General features: G+C 36.4%; 1 protein-coding gene across 3 annotated transcripts in view; it reads left to right on the top strand.

The window, feature by feature from the left end:
- The window catches only part of LOC111516751 (acyl-CoA Delta(11) desaturase-like), a 48661-nt gene extending 29365 nt beyond the window's left edge, over positions 1-19296 (top strand). For all 3 annotated transcript variants that reach the window (XM_074177975.1, XM_074177974.1, XM_074177973.1), the window contains exons 2-6: positions 1308-1616; positions 2013-2143; positions 2446-2651; positions 12398-12583; positions 18919-19296. In XM_074177975.1, coding sequence (XP_074034076.1) covers positions 1355-1616; positions 2013-2143; positions 2446-2651; positions 12398-12583; positions 18919-19213 — 1080 coding nt within the window. In that variant the 5' untranslated portion in view covers positions 1308-1354 and the 3' untranslated portion in view covers positions 19214-19296. The remainder of the gene's footprint in view (positions 1-1307; positions 1617-2012; positions 2144-2445; positions 2652-12397; positions 12584-18918) is intronic.
- The last annotated feature ends 754 nt before the right edge of the window (positions 19297-20050 follow it).

The following is a 20050-nucleotide window of genomic DNA, read 5'->3' as shown; positions in this document are numbered from 1 at the left end:
TCTACCAAATTTCCATGTTTTTTGTGTGAATGGGACAGTAGAGCAAGAAATCAACATTGGTGCAGAAAGAACTGGCCTGTGAGGGAGTCTTCAAAACCCGGCGAGAAGAACATTCTCCGCTAAAACCTTGTAGATCCTAAAAACATTCTCGTACCACCTCTACATATAAAGTTAGGCCTCATGAAACAGTTTGTAAAGGCATTGCTTAAAGATGGACCTTGTTTCAAGTATCTCTGTCAGAAATTTCCAAACCGTCCATAGGCTAAACTTAAAGAAGGCGTTTTTGTAGGACCCGACATTCGAAAAATGATGTTCGACGTAAACTTTGAAACAACAATGACCATACATGAGAAAGAAGCATGGATATCATTCAAGCAAGTTGTTACAAAATTCTTAGGAAATGCAAAAGACCCAGAATATCGTACCTTTGTAGCTAACATGTTGAACAATTTTAAGAATTTAGGATGTTTGATGAGCCTGAAACTCCAACTTCTTGAATATCTTGATTACTTCCCGGAAAATTTGGGAGATGTTACTGAGGAGCAGGGTGAGCGTTTTCACCAAGATATTAAACTGCTGGAAAAACGTTACCAGGACCGCTGGAACATCAACATGATGGGAGAATACTGTTGGTCACTTCACCGTGAAGCTCAACAAGCGACTCATCGCAGGAAAAACTACACAAGGAACTTCAAAGAAAAAAGGAAAAGGAAATATAAACCAATTCCATCTGACTGGTGAAACCTACATTACAACACTGTATCATTATTTCAAGTTACCTACTATGAATAAAAACCATGAGAGTGATTTAAAATGGTGTTTCACTAATTTTACCATATACCGTACAGATTTTAAATTATATAAAAAGAGTCAACTTCTCAAAAATTATGGGTAATACAACAAAAATAAGCCCAGATTTGGATTCAGCACATCTATAAAAATCAGCTATTAAAGTGAACAAAGTTTTCAAAAACATTATTTTGGTGGCCTGTGTTATTCGTGTTTTCTTTGGACATACAGAAGAAGATTATCAGATTATATCTGATCATCATACATGCTTACAGATTTTGGAATATCGGTAGTAAAAACATTAACAAACAGGCGTCGAAGAATACTTCCTTGGGGAACCACTGTTTTAACTACAACATAGTCAAAGTATCTTTCGTTTGTTGTTATCTCCTGTTTTCGATTTTGTAGATATGAATTATTCACTGTGAGTGAAGTATTATAAAAACCATTGAATTTGAATGAAACATATTCTGGTTTTGTAAAAAAAAATATTCTATCCAAATGTTTTTCCTTTTCAGACACTGGATATGACAGAGATTGATACCTTGGATTGAAGACTCCAAAAATGATTATCACAACCCTAACAGAGACGAAGGAAGTCGAAAAATCAGGAACAAAAGTCCCTACAAACCATGTAACTAACAAATATATTCCCAAAAAAGTACAAAAACCCATTCCTTGCTATTCGAAATACAAATTCTACATATGGGAATTTGAAACGCCAGTTATATGGGTCAGTGTGTTTTTCATAGCACTGTGGCATATTATTGCTATATATGGTTTTGTAACGCACCCTTTTCTGGAAAAACCAGGGATTGTTATATACGGTAAGAATATTAAACAAAGTTATATCGTTAACTCTGGAAGAGACATTAACTCTTTAGCAGATGTCTTTACAAGTAACATTTAGAAAAACGATTATAGGTGCAATGTGCCTCACACTAGAATTGTGAAAATACTACTTGAGTAGATTTGTGAGGAATAAAACTCAAAGTAGTCTCCACAATTTAATTTCACCATCGGAGACGACTTTGAGTTTTATTCCTCGCAAATCTACTGCACTCCATTTTGAGATACAATGGACTTCTACCAGAGGCTACTTCAGTAGGCTCAGCTGAAAAATGAAATAAAAAATGTATCGAACAGAAAAAGAAAAACCAGAGGTGGACTTCTCACTCTCAAATTTTCAAATCAAGGGCGTGTTTGAATAATTTTGTTTTCAGATTTCATTATAGGAGGTCTAGGGGGATTTGGAATAACAGCTGGAGCCCACAGATATTTTACTCACAGATCGTTCAAAGCCAAGCTACCTTTGAAGATTATCCTGTTGATGTGCTACAGCATAGCAGGCCAGGTATGATGCCGAATAGATATGATTAATTTTTTTAATGTTGACTCTTCAACAATCAAATATAAAGAATGGTAAAAATGTCCCATGAGTCTGAATTCAAGTGTTTTTGCACTTTGACACGATTTCTTCATTTTATATTACTTCGACCTTTTTGTACTGGGAGACCATAAATCATCTCATAATAAAATCTGACTGGAATATGCTAGCTTTCTTGAAGTAATTCCTTTATTATTATTGACTTAAAAAAACTTTTTAACTTTTTTTAATCAGCTTTTTGCTTTCAATAAGCGATTTCTTTCTTCCAGAACTCACTAGTAGACTGGGTCAGAGACCACAGAGTGCACCACAAATACAGCGAGACTGACGCTGACCCTCACAACGCGAAACGTGGATTCTTCTTCTCTCACGTCGGATGGCTGATGATGAGGAAACATCCCGAAGTTATCAGGAAAGGAAGAACCATCGATATCAGTGATTTGTACGAGGATCCTTTGGTGGTGTTTCACCAGAAGTAAGTGTTTTGGCCTCAGATGTTTTTGAATGTTCACAAGCATAAACATTGCGGGTGCAACCTGTTAAATGATCAAATTGATTTAATTCACTCTCCGGTTTTTAAATTGGCACATCCACATTGTGAACTGTAAATTCAGGTACTCAATCAAGTCAAGTACCTACCTCTATTTCTATTAGTACCTACAGGGGTGGTACACAGTGGCGAATGTAATGAATCATTGTTAGTTTATTTGTAACGTTAGTTACAAATAAAAGTGGTAAAAAACAGAAATTTTCATTTCACTTTTTATTAAAATAACAGTTCGTTAATGATAGTGATATAAAATCGAGAGAAGTCAATGCAGTCAAGCCGCTGGAAAATAATTTCATGAAAATCAAAGATAAATAGATAAGTACTAATCTGATCACTCCCATATTGATTTCAATTTAAGCCAGCCACCGGTAGACAGTTGTTTCAGCCTATTGTGCATCGTTAGTAACGGGCAGGCGGTCCTCGATTGAAGACAAAATGTGAATAAAAGTACTACATGAAAATACCTGCGTCTCGCTTGCGTTTACAAGCGAGACATAAGTGGAACCACCTATTGATGTGACACCCAAGTCAGCTTGCCAAGGTTTCTCTGTCAGTGTTGGTGGTTTGACCAATCAACTGGCAACTGCATTAGCGGAAATTTGGGAAACTAACCTGGGATGCCAGCGGAAAACGAATCCACATGTTTCTGGAAATGATATGAAATCGTGAGAAGTTAATGCAATCAAGCTGCTGGAAATTGATGATGAATAGATAAGTACTATTCTGATCACTCTTCAATTTAAGAGCCACCGGTAGACAGCTGTTTCAGCCTATTGGGCATCTTCAGTACCAGGCAGGCGGTCCTCGATTGAAGACAAAATGTGAATAACCAAGAATACCTAATAAAAATAACTGCGTAACCGCAAGCGAGACATAAGTGGAACCACACATCAAAAATTCATCTAAAGAATAAAATACGTTTTCTTCCAAGTATTTGTGGAGAGCGTTCCTGAAGCAGTTCAGATTTGACAATTTGTGAGTTGGACCAAACAGTTCCTTAAGAACGATTAAAACAAGGTATACCTTGATATATATATATATATATATATATATATATATATATATATATATATATATATATATATATATATATATACAGTTTTGCCCGATCGTTAGTCTGGAGAAAGGTTGCCGTACATTTTCATGCTTTCTAGTTGAATATTTCTGAATGGAACTATTTGATAACATTGAAGTCCTTTGTTTTCTCATATTTACAGTAATTTGCATTATATACACTGAAGGCAGTGTAAGGATTTGTAACTGTGAGAATAACTGTTTAGGATAAGTCATTGGATGAGCACTCACCATGGACCTAATAATTTTTTTTGGTATGAGAAATGTTTTATTGGCATGAGCTGAATTGCCCCAAAAACATCAGACCATATGTTAATAGGGACTGGGCAAGTCCATAATATACCAGTTTCAATACTTCCAAAGACACTGTTCATTGTGGCTGTCTTATTAAAAATCACATAGATAGTGCTCAATTTTCTTGCAAGAACAATGATGTGTTCCTCCCATGTCATCCTATGGTCCATAATAATTCCAAGAAATTTTATAGAATTCCCTTGTTCAATGCTTTTATTATTGACTTTTATCAGATAACTAATAATAATGTTCATATTTTACGTTGTAAATACCATAAAAGAGTTTTACATACATTTACTAGTAGGTAGCCCATTATATAGACACCATTTATGAAATTAATTTGCGGTGATATTTACCCTCGCTACTGCATCTCGTGTGTTTGTTTCTGAGACCAGTATATTTGTATCAGCAGCATACATATATATTTTTTTTGCATTAGGACAGGAGTGTACCATGTCATTCATAAGGATGATAAATAAAACGGGACTGAGATAGATCCTTGTGGTACACCGGTATTGATTGCTCTCATTTGTGACTTACTTTGATTTATGACTACTGCTTTTTTCCTATCTTTCAAGTATGAAGCAATCCAATTATTTGCCACTTATCTAACTCCAATACGGTACAATTTATCAGGTAAGTGAAACTGGAGTAAAAAAATTTAGATGATCGAATTCATTCGCTAGTCTTTGGATACGTGGAACGCGACTATTGTTTCTATAGTTGGTTTGATGGGTGGGTTGTGAAGATAAAATCCGTAGAAACAATTTACAGTAGTGATTATTCAAACAACCAAATATTATACTGATATTTATTCACCCTGTGCATGCTCCAATTCCAAAAGCGCCAATTACGTCACGACCGGTGGCATTTCCTTTTTATTACATTACATTATTATATTTCTTTTAGTTCCTCCTGTCCCGGTGTCTATATTCAAATTTTTTATGTTGAATTTGACCAACTTTCCAGTGATCCATTGAGCTGGAATTTGGCATCCTTTTTTTCTCGTGACAATGTACGATTACCCAAAGGCCGCCATTTTCAATCCAACATGGCGGACGCTACAAAATATCGATTTATCATTTCCACAATAACCCCTATGAGTGAAACCCAATGAGCAAAGTGATGTCATTATAAATCCAGACTGCATACCGCGGACTAATTTTTTATGCCCCCCCCCCAAATATTGTGGGTATCGAGTGACATATGGTGGACCTTCAAGGTGGTGAATTAATCTGGTGGTGCTTGAAAAAATATTGCAAAAATGACGCATCTGTTTAAAAAACAAATTGTTTTTCCTTCAACCAGCTGTCGCACCCCTACGAACGACAACCCTCAGAAGTCGAAACTTGTGCGAGCTAAGAATTAACGAGGTCTCACCTTTTAACGTGTGATTCCTAACACGGTTTGGACGATAGTAAGTGAAAATCGATCGTTCAGACTGAGGCTTGAACCACCGACCAACACGGCAGTCAATTCGAGTAAGTGAACAAAGCACCCATGTCGAACCGCCTGGCTACCGACCTGGCTGAATAAAATCGAATAAAATGAACAGATTTGAAGTTTATTTTCTTCTTTTGAAGGCAATTAAATGAAATCTTGTTTGCTTTATTTTTGATATACAGTGTGTCCCAGGATTGATACACAAGTGGTGTGAGGAGTAAAATTTCACCTGAAATTTTCTTATTAAATGGGTTTTTAGGTTCGGTATGGGTTCGATGATTCTAGGCTTAAAGAAACTCATATGTTAGCCTCCGGTGTTTCATTTTCATGTTACCGATTTAAAGAAAGGCAATTTGTCCCTTTTTTCACACAAGAGGGTGACCTAGTTTTCTGCAATAATGTACCCGGCGTCATGGAAATGTTCAACATAACGTATGCACCAGAGAAATGGAGACTTTTCATCGATTCATCAAAAACAAGTTTGAAAGCTGTACTTCTTCACAATGGGAAGCAATATGCTTCTGTGCCTGTTGGACACTTAGTCCATTTGAAAGAATGCTACGAAAATCTTGAATTTGTTCTCAATAAGCTCAGCTACTCTGACCATAAGTGGACCATTTGTGGAGACTTGAAAGTTATTTCAATATTACTAGGTGGTTACAATAAGTTTCCATGTTTCTTATGTGAATGGGATAGCCGTGACAGGAAACAACACTATGTCAAGCAAGTGTGAACAATAAGAAAGGGTCTTATCCCTAGAGTTAAAAAAGTTGAAAAACAAAGTTTAGTGGATCCTAAAAAATCTTTCTTTCACCACTCCATATCAAATTGGGGCTAATGAAACAGTTTGTGAAAGCATTAGACTAAGAAGGAGATTGTTTCAAGTATCTTTCTGAAAAGTTTCCGGGTATATCCGATGCTAAACTAAAAGAAGGAGTCTTCGTTGGGCCTGACATAAGAAAACTTTAAAAAGATGAAAGCTTTATCACTAAAATGGAAATGAAAGATAAAATGCCTGGAATTCATTCAAACTTGTTATAACAGGCTTTCTTGGAAACAAAAAAGACCCAAATTACAAAACTTTGGTTCCTGAATTGATACAGAATTACAAAATTTTGGGCTGCAACATGATTGTCAAAGTCCATTTCCTTCACTCACATCTGGACTACTTTCCCGAAAATCTAAGGGCTGTAAGTGAGGAACAAGAAGAACGGTTTCATCAAGACATAAAAGAAATGGAACGCAGATACCAAGGTCGGTGGAATGTTAACATGATGGCAGACTACTGTTGGATGTTAAAAAGGGAAAATTCACAAGAACACAGGAACACAGCCGAAAAAGTAGATACCAAAAGAAGCTTTGACGGAAAAAGAAAACGTTTTTACAAAGACTTACAATCACTTTGAAAACACGTGTGTATCATTATTATGCTTAGTTTAGCTATGTAGCATAGTTTTTTTGCTTTTACTTCATGTTGAAATGATAAAAAATAAATCTAAAATTATCGTTTTTTAGTACTTTTTCAATTATTTCATTTTGTAGGCAAACCTCACGTGATAGATAAAAACAAATGTCATTTTTGAAATCAGCGCGAAAAACCACATAAAGATCAGTTAACGAAATCAAAACAATTTTTTTAAAGTTTTTTATGCCGTTTTTTATGCAGAAAATTAGAAGAACAATTGGTTTCAAACAATTTTATAATAACAATACCAAATTCTATCTATTTCTTATTTTTATAGTCGAAACATAAAATCCACTGATTTATATGGTTTGGCCTTCACTTTTCGTGATTGCGCTCTCTTCATCATCATTTGAAAATTACCAGCCATAAAAAATTTTAACGATACTTGTCTATTATGACCCATTTAGGATAACAATACCGGTAGGTACGTAACAATTAAAATGTTGTTGCAAAAAGCATTAGCACTTTCACAAGTGTTTATTTATATCTGTCAAGAGTCCTTAGATATCAAAAATGAATATTTCAAGAGCAAGTAAATGCAATATATCAATCTCATAAACACTGTTTCTCAAGTCTCGATGAAAACGTTTCTTTTCTTTATTGATAATGCAATCAATCGAATGGTAAAACTGGAACCTCTGGAGGGGAACACTTATTTCGACTCGTGTTTCATCAACCAGGTCAGTCTGTTTTGAACGAGATAAACTCAAAAACTACCGAAAGGATTTTCATACGGTTTTCACCAACGAATGGAGTAATGCAGGATGAAGATTTATGTGCATAATTCATCATTGGGTTGATAATTGATGTTATCAATGAAAAGTCGGGGCAGTGGTTCAACCCGCGCGTAAAATACGAGTATGATATATAAAAAAATTAACTACATATTGTTATTTTTTCATAGCTCTACCGATAAGTCCGCGATGACTTGTCAGTCTTTTAAAGATACCCATTTTAATGTCACTAACGATGTGTATACTACGTTATTATTATTACAACTTTCAAAACCCATTTAATGACAAGTGGAAAGCTACTTAAACAGATACGATACTAATCCGTATAAAATTGAATTCATCAGTTACCTCAAGCATGTCGTGCCCCTTTATAACCTGGTATGGTTATAAGTTTAAGTTGTTGGTAGTTATAATAATAACTTTTAATTATTATTAGCAGTAGGTAGTATTTTTGGGAAAGACAGGTTTTGACTTTTTATTCCTCCATCTTTATACAAAAAAATGTGGGAATCTTCCTATGACTTGGATTGAATCAAACAAGCGAATGAATGTCATCACGTACTGTTTTCGATGATATGCGTTGACTTGATTCATTCGTGACATACGGTGGTAATTTTATGAATGGATTGAGTGTCTTATTTTGTATTGTTATCCAGGTTGGTGCTGAAGAGGCAATAAGACAAGTGTCTTATTCCGAAACATCGATGTCCGTCATTAAGGATGACAGTGTTCCATGTAATTAAAGTGATACCTCTTTCTTATACGATATTGTGTAGCAATCCTGTGTATGATTTCTGAATCAATTTCATAACGAGATGGCTTTTTATTCTAGTTTGTGTCTGAAAGTTACTTCTTTACATGATCTATACATCTTTGAAATTAGTTCATTTTGAAATAAATTGCTTTCTTCCTTACTTAGGAAGATTCCCACATTTTTTGAATAATAATGGAGAAGTAGAAAGCCAAAACCTTTCTTTCCCTATAACTTATCTCTCCTAAAAATATACCCTTTCAATTTAGTAGTAGTGTTACTGTTTAGTAGTAGCAAAATTGAATCTATCGCGCGACCTAATTCATTCAAGCGGTGTCACACACCAATTTTGCCATGAAATCATTTATAAAAATTTGGATTTTGGTTCTACTTCAAAGTTGACTCTGTACCGGAGGTTACTTTTACCCTTGGGATGGACGGCACCCTTTTCATGGGGTGGAAAACGTTTTATTAAATGATTTCTTCTAGTCAACTTTCATTCTATGAAGTTTATTCTGAAAGTGAAAATTTTGTGGGTGAGTGTGTCAAATTTTTCCACCAATTAACTCACGTTACTCAGTTCAATCTTCCTCTTGAAGATGATCACTTGGTGATCGAAACACGTGTAGAAGTATTAAAATAACGGTTTGGTGTTGGGATAAAACTCCAATAATATTATTATACCAAAGGTTCCAAGCAGTGCATTACAAATGTCACGTTCATTAGTTGAAATCATTTTCAGTAAAAATATAGTTTGTAAAAAACAAAATAAATAGTGGTTTGAATTGTGTATACCCAATTCAAACAAAGTAATAGCTTTCTGGCTGTACAAAAAATTGTAAAAATCACCCCGAATTACCACCCCATTTGAAAATAATCACTACCACTTCACAATTCACAATTTATTTACTTGTATTGTGCCCTAGAAATTTCACCTGTTGAAAGTGCAAAATTTTGCAAAAAATTACCTTTTCTTCAAAATAAATAAAAAACTATCGATCATACGTGAAGTGTAGCTAGAAATGTATTCATCAATGTTTCAAACACACTGCCGGTCTGTTCATGAGTTGAAGTTATCTTGGAAACTTATGTTTTTATTCGAATTATTTTGGATTTCATGTACATGTACCATGTCATAATGATGAATTGCTTCAAGAGCATACTTAAAGAAAGGAAAATTGAAACTTTCTATTTTCTTTATAACTTTTATTTGTAACTAACGTTACTGCAGTTTTGTCCTTTAAGAACATTTCAAAACGTATACATTAAACTAACACTGGTTTATTACATTAGCCCTTACCTACAGGGATGCTATATCCTTGTAGGTAATAATAGAGACACTTGGCTTGATTGAGTAACTGAATTTTGTTAACTAGTTACAAGGCGGTTATGCTAATTTAAAAACCGGTGAGTGAACTAAATCGATTTGATCATTTAACAGGTTGCACCCGCAATGTTTATGCCAAGAAACTCTATTATCACCTACAGGGGTGCTATATAAGGGCTAATGTAATCAATCATTTTTAGTTTAATGTATAAGTTTGAAAATGTCTTTATAGGACGAAACTGCAGTAACGTAAGTTACAAACAAAAGTGGTAAAAAACATAGAAAGTTTCAATTCTCTTTTCTTCATTATGATTTCCTACCACGTAGTAACGGGTACATCAATTAATTTATTAGAAACATACTTGTTGTTGTTTCTGCGATAAGCGTTTGACAAAAAACGAACCCTAGCCTTAATTCCTAAAAAACCATTATTATTATACTTTTTTCTATAGTTTCATCTGTCGATTACCCTTTGTGTACTGTTGTCAATGTTGGTGAATCGAAATAAATATAAATTATGTTGCTGCGGCAAGAATTGTGGCGGCTTTGGAAAATAGTTGCGATCCGCGCCAAACTGCAAGAAACGTTGGTGTAGAACTCTCTAGTATGCAACAAATATGGCGGCGGTACCACAAAACTGATATACGGATGACCGCTTTCTCGCATCTAGTGTTTTGAGAAACCGAACAGTTACGGCAGTTTTCCTTAGAAGTCATATGCAAGAAGTCAGAAATGTAAACATGGGTGAGTGGACGGTTAGGAGGCGACTCCGTGCTGCAGAGCTATCTTCTTGAACTAGTGCTACTGGACCCCTCTTTCCCGCGAACACCGGATTGCCAAATTGAATTTTTCACGAGAATGCTTGGCTTGGACAGTTGCGGATTGGAAGTAATGTAGCCATACTCGTATATGCTCTGCTACAAGGGTGAAGTCAGCTCGGATATCTAGTGAAGTGTAACCGTGAATGAAATGCTTCTTGAATATTCAGCTACGGTTTCCGAATTTTCTCAGTAGGTGGCCCTCAACCGGTTTGGCATTTAAACATGATGATCATGTGTTTCACGAAGTTATTGCGATGTTTACTGTTTGTAAAATACTTTTCTCTCAAAAAGTGTTTTACAGGCATTTCTTTCGTGAATTACTTCAGTATGAGAGCTGGGTTAATATTTTGTTACACGAACGCTTCCTATCTTCAAATTCAGATGAAACAAAGTGTGAGAGATATCATTGAAATTTTTTATTTATTTGAAAGATATATTGATTCCATTATAAAAAAAGTGGAATCTAACATCATTAAAATATTCGCCATGGCTTTTCTGAGTTGAGCACATCCGAAACGTCCAATTTTCCATTACTGGAGTTTTTTCCCAACACCAACCGTTTCAACACCTCGACACGTGTTCCGATCACCAAGTGATCATCTTCAAGAGAAAGATCAAATTAAACATACTTACAAAGTTATCCTTATTTATACCATAGATACCTCTTCTAGGTACCTAGAAGAGGTACCTAGGTACTTTAGTTCTAGGCATCTAGATGCCTATGAACTGAAGTCTATGGAATGGTTTTGTTGCAGAATATGATGGGCGACTGCTGATTTTTCAGGTCTTCCATATTTTAGGTGATATTTTAATTTTAATAGATATTTTGCACCGCATTCATTACATTTAATTTCGTAAATTCCAGACACTTTTCCTAGTTTTCGACTTTGTCTTTTGGATTTCTCAAAAGGCTCTGTAGTGTATGACTTGTTTTAAAAACCACCTTCATACCTAGTTCCTTGAAAATCTTTCCTAAGTTCTTCGTGTATTGGTGGTATGGAAGTGAGATATATTTATCTTGGTTTTTGTCGTTTTTAAAAGTCGAGATTTTGTTCATTCTCAACCTAAACTTTTTCTTCCTTATTATATCATCCACAATACCCCTCGAGGAAAAGTCAAAAGACGATGCAAAGCCCAGCACGTTTGTGCTGTCCACAGTGATGTGAACTGTCAGGAATATACCTGTACGTGCTTGTTTCCTCTCTAAATACATTATAGTCCTCCATATTGGCTCCTCACCAAAACGTCATGAAATGGAATTTTTCTTCATTTTCAAACTCATACGTGGGTTTTATTGATGGAAATCTGTTATTCAAAAAGGAAACAAAGTCCTCAATATTCGAATTTTTGTTATCGAATATCGCGAAAATATCATTCACATACCTCAACCATGTCCTAGGAAAATACTTTGAGTTTTCTTTGGTTTCCATTTCGAATCTGCTACCTGGAATCGGTTTTGTTTCATACACAAATTAGTGTTGTGCTATATATTTTAGTTGTTGTGCTGAAATATCATTCGACGGTCTACATTTGGGTTGGTACATCAACAATACTATCTATAATTCATGACTTACTAATTTTTTCTTTTTGAAGAGCAAAAACTACGCATACAAAAGAAACCAAAATCCCTATGCAGTATATTTAATTTTCTGATGACACCGAGTTGGTTAGTAAAACGCGTGTAGAAAAGTGCTTGCAGTTCTGCTGTTCATAAGCTGTGTTTGTATTGATAAAATATAATTATGGTTAATGTTACTCCTAGGTACTTCTTCTGGCTGAAGTTGATGCTCTGCTTCGTCATCCCCTCTGTCATACCACCACTGCTTTTCGGAGAAACTTGGACCACAAGCATACTGGCCGTTTGCTTTGTTAGATATATTGTTTCTCTGAATTCCACATGGGCAGTTAATAGCGTAGCCCATCTATGGGGGAACAAACCTTATGACAAGTGAGTATATGGGGCGCATTCAATTGATTATGCAGTAATGAAATTGAAATTCGAATTGAATACTTCAAAATCCTTACAGGATTAATCGAAAAAATGTTTAAATAGAACCCTCTATATTTTTAGGCCATTCAATCGGCCTGACAGTAAAAGAGTGAAAGATTCATAGCTGATTCATCCCAATACGAGTTATTAACTACTCAAAAAAACACACTATTGATATTTTCGTATTTTTGGAAATAACTATTTCATGATGAGTCAAGATGAAGTACGAAATTGGAAGGGTAAACTCGTTCAGTCAAATGTTCCTTGTTGTAGACATTAAGTTTGCTTAATGCTATTTTCAAATTATGGTAAAAGCATCTCTAATTCTGTTCTCTAATACTTCTGAAGTTGCTGGCCTCATATACACCTTTTTCTTCAGATACCCTATATGGAAAAGTCCAGGGGCATCAAGTCAGTTGACTCAGCTGGCCATCGGATTGGTCGGTTGCTTTCCAATCAATTCTCCCCAAACACTCATCAAGAAAATTAGCAGGAGGGCCATCTTATTGAGAGATCATTCTATCATAATATACAAGCGGCAAATTTTCCAAAGAATATTCAATTTTGTTTTGAAGGATCTCCAAATAGATCATTCAATAACGTGTGGAAACAGATTGGTCCAATGGTGTTAAGTCCAACTAAGACTTACCAAACATTAACTCCAAAATGATCTTGAAAAGCACCTTCTCTCATCAATCGTTGATTGATGGGAGTATTATGTTGGTTGAACACCAAGATTCGTGAATATAGGTTTTTATCCAACAACTAACAAACTTCGTCATTAGTTTCTTCCTACATCGAGTTGTTTATCAATATTCCTTTTGATGGCGTCATGGTGCCGCAATATTGAATTTTGGAGAAAGTGTATCTCATGCCGCCATTTTGAAAGGAAATGGCTTCATTTATTATATCATTGAAAAGAAAATTTTAAATCCAATCAAATGATCAGAAAATATACAGAGTTCTGTATCAAATTCTTGACTTGGGTTCAATTCTTGTTGAGCCTGTATACATTTTTAAGCGTTTTATCGTAAAAAATATCGGCTTCGATGAACTGAACCTTTAATTCGAATTTAAAGTTTCTTATGTAATATACACTTCGAAAATAAATTGGCAAGGAACGAATCTATTATTGTTAATGAATTCGACAAATATTATTCAAGGCAAGTGATAATAGGTTGTAATAATATTTTTACTGTCGCCAGAGTTTTATCCCAACACAAAATCGTTATTTTCAACACTTTGACACGTGTTTTGATCACTAAGTGATCATCTTCAATAGGAAGAAAGTTTAATCTTCCTCTTGAAGATTCCGTTATCGAAACACGTGTCGAGATAATGGTTTGGTGTTGGGATAAACTCCAGTAATATTGATTACTAAACCAAAGGTTTCAAACAGTGCATCACAAATTCACTGTTGGATCGATTCTGTAGGCAATGCAATAGTTTCCACTTCAGTCTTGTCATTTACTCTGAAATTTATATTATTTTTACCTCGAAAAGCAAAAGAACTGAACTTTAATCTCTTAGTTAACATCAACATGTTTAGTCATAGACAACCATAATCAACTATTCCCTATACATAAACTTGTTGCTCTGCTTATTTCCTGGGATTTTCACTTACGAGTAGTACGAGTACTCCAAAAAAAAATCATGTTATTTCCACAAATGGTCAGTTCTAATTGGTTTTCGAGTGGTAAAATATCAAACTGAATAAAGGCCTGAAAAATGTAAATTAGAACTTGGATGGAACATAACGATGCAAAAAAGGTGATGATATTTTCTTCTAGAAGACGCTGTCTATGGGATCGACAGAAGACTCAACCCAAGAATATTATTGATGAACGAAGCTTCCAAAAGCGGGTTTATGTAGCTTCCACTTCAAACCAACTAGTCAAAATTTGAGCCTCAAACTTGCTTGGCATTGCCATGGGTTTCTTGGAGAATCTCTTACATAGCGGCATGTCACTAAACCATATCTTCGTTAATAATAGTCGTATCGCCTCGTGCAACATGTCGAATGAAAGGGGAAGGGAAGCAGAATATATTGACAGAGAAAAAACAAAGATGGTATATGCCAAAAAGGCAGAATTGATATTATAGTTGACGTGAAACGAATGACAATATGTGTTTGTGTGTTAATGAGTCATTAGATTAGTGGGGGATTGAGAAAAATCAGACATGATGGCATGCCAAAAGGGCTCTGAACCGTATCTTCTTCTTCGTCACATGCAGCACATCAAATAAATGAAGAAGTAAATCTGCAGAATTTATTGACAAAGATGGTGAGATGCAAAAAAGGAACTAAGTCGGATCTGGACATGTAGAACATTAGAGAAGGTTATCATGAGTAGGTATAAAAAAAGGAAAGATAGTGGCGTGAGGGCATGATTTTTTCATGTTGGTGGTGTCAAAAAAGCATCATCGTTAATAATAATCGTAACATCATTTGCAGAACATCAAATGAGAGAGAATGAGATCCTGAATTTATTGAGGAAAAAATACGGCTGCATGCCGTAGTTGATGTGTGTGAGAGTGAAACCAAGGAATATATATGTGTGTTTAAGTGAGGTGAAGGTGAAAAGTAGAAAAAAACGAACATGGCGAACATGCTAAAAAGGCGTGTGTGTATTACTGTGTATGACATCACAATTCGTCTATTGCTAGCCAAGATATGACTCAGTGCCTTCATAGCATGCCACCATATTTATTTTTTGTCTACCTCTTCACTAATATCTTAGCCTACTCTGTCATATATACTCTCCCGTATCGTCATTTTTCTAACTGTTACACTCTACATCTATTCTTATCAATACTATTTTGTGAGCATGCTGACATCTTTGTTTTTCGTTTGTCAATGATTTCAGTATCCCCTTCCCTTTCATTTGATCCGCTGCACATGACAATTCGACTAATAATAACGAAGAGTTTTTGACATACCTCCATGTTTGTTTTCTCTACCTTGAACGCTGACGTCATCACCCCACTCATACACATACATATTTTCGTTCGTCTCACTATTCACATCATTATTGCTCTCAGCATATTGGTATCTCTATTTTTTCAATAAATTCAGCAAACGTCTTCTTAACAAAACACCATGTTAATTTTTCCACTACCCCGATGTTGCCATGCCCCCACGTCACCGTCTTGGTTTTATCCTTCTCTAATGTTCTACACGTTACGATCCGACTCAGTACCTTTTTAACATATCACCATTTTTGTTTTCTTTGTCATTGAATTCTGCAGATTTATTTTCCCTGTCACTCAATGTGATGCCCGTGAAGATCCGACAATCATTGACGAAGATGCGGCTTAGTGCATTTCTGGCATGCCGCCATCTTTGATTTTTTCTATCTTCTGTCAACATTATCACGTCCTTAATCATACAAATAGACACATACTGCAGTTCGTCTCAGACACGTCCACTATTAATACCGATACTATCATTTTGGCATGCTGCCATATATGTTTCTCTTCGATTTCGTTCCATCTGACATCTTGCCCGAGACTATACGATTATTATTAATGAAGATACGGCCAAATGTCCTTTTCGCATGCCTCCATGTTTATTTTCATCCACTCCACACTGATTTTATCGTCTACTTCCTCACACACACACATACACATACACTCTTGCACACGTCAACTATCAATACCAATGCCCCCCTTTTGGCATAATGTCATCTGTGTTTTTTCTTTGTCACTGAATTATGATACCATTACCCTTTTATCCAATATGTTGCGTGTGGAGATCCGATTACAGCCCGCACCTTCGTTCACCGCAACTCCAAACAATTATGCTTACCAAAGCAACTTCCGCTCTCACATCACCACAGTTAACTTCACTTTCACAAATATAATTACTCGAATCGTGACCTCTGCTCTCATGATAAATAACCAGAAACTTATGCTCTCACGACCACATTTTCACCTCAAACCTATCATCACAACCCACGCAGCCAACGCCACTCTTACAAATACCCCAGCACCCAAGGTGAATCCCCCATATTCTACACACACAGCATCACCCCCATCGCTAAGACAGTCCATAGGCATTAGAAATATCTATGTGGACCACCATGCCCACCAAAATTTAGGCAGAACATTCTAGTTCTATTTCTGATACTTTCAGTAAAACCAATGATACAATCAATGACTATTTAGGGTTACCATAGAGTCTGAGTTGGGAATCCTAATCGGATAACTCGAGGGTCCGAACAAGTAACTTCAGGACCACACACAAGGCATACCTCCAGATAGCCGTGACTTCGGTCTACCTAGGGTTTGAAGTGATCAGATCTGGATTTAATAATTTATGGAATGTCTTTTCGGACAAACAAGGAGAAGAATAACATTTTTTTTCAAATATGGATTCAAATATTCAAAAAAGTTTCATCAAAAAATTCCACCAAACGGTAATAAAATCTGAAAGTAATTGAACTGTGACATGAATCATTGTTTATGTGACGTCGGCAAGTGATGAAGAGCAATAAAACCCATCAGTGAACAAAAATCAAGAGAAGAACAAAAATCCATTGATGGCCAAAAATGCCTTGATAATGTCTTGGATAATGTCCCAGAATTGTGTCATATGCAGGTTAAGTTAGGTTAGGTTAGATCCAAAGTGAGTGGGTCTATTCGACCCTCCACCGCAACCTGCAAGGGTTTATTGTGACTCACACCTATAAACCAAATAAACCCAGCTTCTTAACGAAGCCGATTAGTTTGTATGGTGAGTGGTCTTTCAGGTCAGATGGTAAGAGTACGGCTCTGCCGAACTCTAAAAACCTAATTCGGTCCCCAGCGGGGCAGGCTCTGCTGTTTCATTGTCAATAAAGTAGTCGGATAGTCAAGGTGCAAAATTCCCACCTTGATACCCGCGACAACCTTCCCATATGAGGGTTTTTGCACATCAGCTACACCTAAAGATGCCTTAGATTCACCCGTGCAGGGCTTTTTTGCCTCTGGTTCTGGTGAATCATCACTTGAGCGCAAACGTTCGCTAACCTGCTCATGGGGGGTTTGTTCCTTCACCTGAGACAGATTCTGCTTACGCCACTCAAGAATTTGATGCCAGACGGTTTCTGAAGGTACCCCGCTCTTGAGGAGACGACTCAGTCGTTTCCTGGCTGCACCGCGAAACCTTTTTTTTAGGTTCATTTATTGGATCAGGAGTTGGAGAGTTGCGGAGCTCTCGCTCCTGATCTAAATTCACAGGGGGGTCACTTGGAGTCGTAAGCTACACATCAATCTCCTACGTAGACTCAGCATCAAAAAGAATGTTTAAGTTTACCCTGTCCATAAAAGTCCCACCAGTAGCCAGGGAAAGAAGGTCAATCACGGCAGAGCCCCGCATTACCGTGACAAGGCGATGCTACGACGAGAGGGCGCCCGGTATCTCGAAGGTTCCGTAGAGACAGCTGATAGGCTCAGTGTCATTCATCCTCTCGGCACGGATACACACACCTTAGGATTAAGCCATCGTTGGAATGCCATGTAGTTAGGGAATAACAGAACCACAAGTGATTCTGTCATTCCCGTATCCAGCGGGGCTACGTGGAAGCAGGCATCCGATGGCCGGTTTGCTCAACCTCCATATCCCAAGCTGATGCACTCACCAAAAACAGCATACACAGTGAAAGATGAACAAAGACAGCCAACCCGCCCATATACAGGTACTCAAATAACTTTCCTCTTCAATTATTCTCATATAAATACAACGAAACTTGAAATATTGCAAATTTATAGCATCTTCATAAATCGCTCCTTCAAGAAAACTAAAAATATAGTGACTTAATGATCCAGCGGTCTAGGTCGAATTTATCTCTCCTTCGAAATTTCCACTTGACAACTGTTTTCTGTTTCTAACCTGATATTAAAAACGCTTTTCATATAAATACTCAAATATTAGATCATATCATTGGAATAAATATCGTAGCTTTGTTTTCAACATACCACCTTGAAAAGCTTCGTTTACCTTTGATATTCATGGATGGAGTTATCTGCCAACCCCATTGATGGCGTCTTCGTGGAGGCAGATGTCATCCTTTTTACTTACTCAGGCTTGTATTTCAAAGACAGTTAAGTACAGTTGAGCTTAACACCTCTGATGAGACCTATGGGAAGTCGAAACAGCGCTATTTGCTATTAGATGCCAAATATTTTGTGTTCGGGCTCCGATTAAGAACAATGGCGAGAAATATATCCAGTAGCATTGTCCTTCTCTAATCTCGTATTTGCTGAAAAGTTATTTTTGCATTTTCATATCTTCTATACTTTTACTTTTCCAGGAGAATTTTTCCAGCTGAAAACCTGGCTGTGTCCCTTTTCGCCATGGGTGAGGGATACCATAACTACCATCACACCTTCCCGTGGGACTACAGAACTGCTGAACTGGGTAAACTATTGAACGTGACCACGTTTTGGCTTAACTTTTTCGAAAAAATAGGCTGGGCGTACGACATGAAGACCCCTTCCCAATCGCTGATCGAAAAGGTAGTGAAAAATCACGGAGATGGTTCCCACTACAGATGGGGGCACGAGGTGCCTATACGGGAAAATGAACTGGAAAACGAAAAGTTGTGATTGTTTTTAGTTATTTATATTCTGATGGTGTACATTATTGTAGAGAGATGTATGATTTATTGATTAGATATATGTATTTTACAGATATGTTTCGTTATTTGAACAACTTAGAATATATACATTCATATCAGCAGCTCACCCTTAAAAACTATGACGTATATAAAATGATTTTGGAATGGGCCAAACCTCAGGTTTTTCAAATGGAACACCCTGTATTGAAATTTCGAGTTGATTTCGACTCATTTTCTTGAAATCGATTTATCAAAATTGAATTACAATATATATTGTATAATATAATTTCTGAAGAAATGAAAAAATATGAAACTGCTTTCAAATTCAAGAATCAATTGAAAAAAGATCACATGATTTTCCGTAAAGCCAGAATCAATACAATAATATTAATAATAATAATAATAATAGGGGAGAGGGGCGGACCGTTCTGGCAAAAAAAAAATCTGTTTTTCCGTTAACCAGCTGTCGCACCCCTTCGAACGACAACCCTCAAAAGTCGAAACTTGTGCGAGCTAAGGATTAACGAGGTCTTACCTTTTAACGTGTGATACCTAACACGGGTTGGACAATAGCAAGTGAAGATCGATCGTTTGAACCACCGACCAATACGGCAGTCAATTAGAGTGAGTGAACAAAGCACCCACGCCGAACCGCTTGGCTACCGGCGTTCTTATCCCCAAAAGCGAAGAATTGTCGATTCCTAAGAATTACAGACCGATAACATGCTTGAATTCGTGTTATAAGTTGTTTACAATCATCTTATACACATGATTACTCACCGTAGTTGACCGAGTGTTCGAACGGATATATGAGCAGAGAGGGTCG

The sequence above is a fragment of the Leptinotarsa decemlineata genome, unplaced genomic scaffold (assembly GCF_025532065.1).
Source record: "Leptinotarsa decemlineata unplaced genomic scaffold, Ldec_3_MD MMD2_tig00003335_RagTag_RagTag, whole genome shotgun sequence".
NCBI lineage: Eukaryota > Metazoa > Arthropoda > Insecta > Coleoptera > Chrysomelidae > Leptinotarsa > Leptinotarsa decemlineata.
The sequence above is the reverse complement of the archived record's forward strand: the minus strand, read 5'-3'. Positions and strand labels throughout refer to the sequence as shown.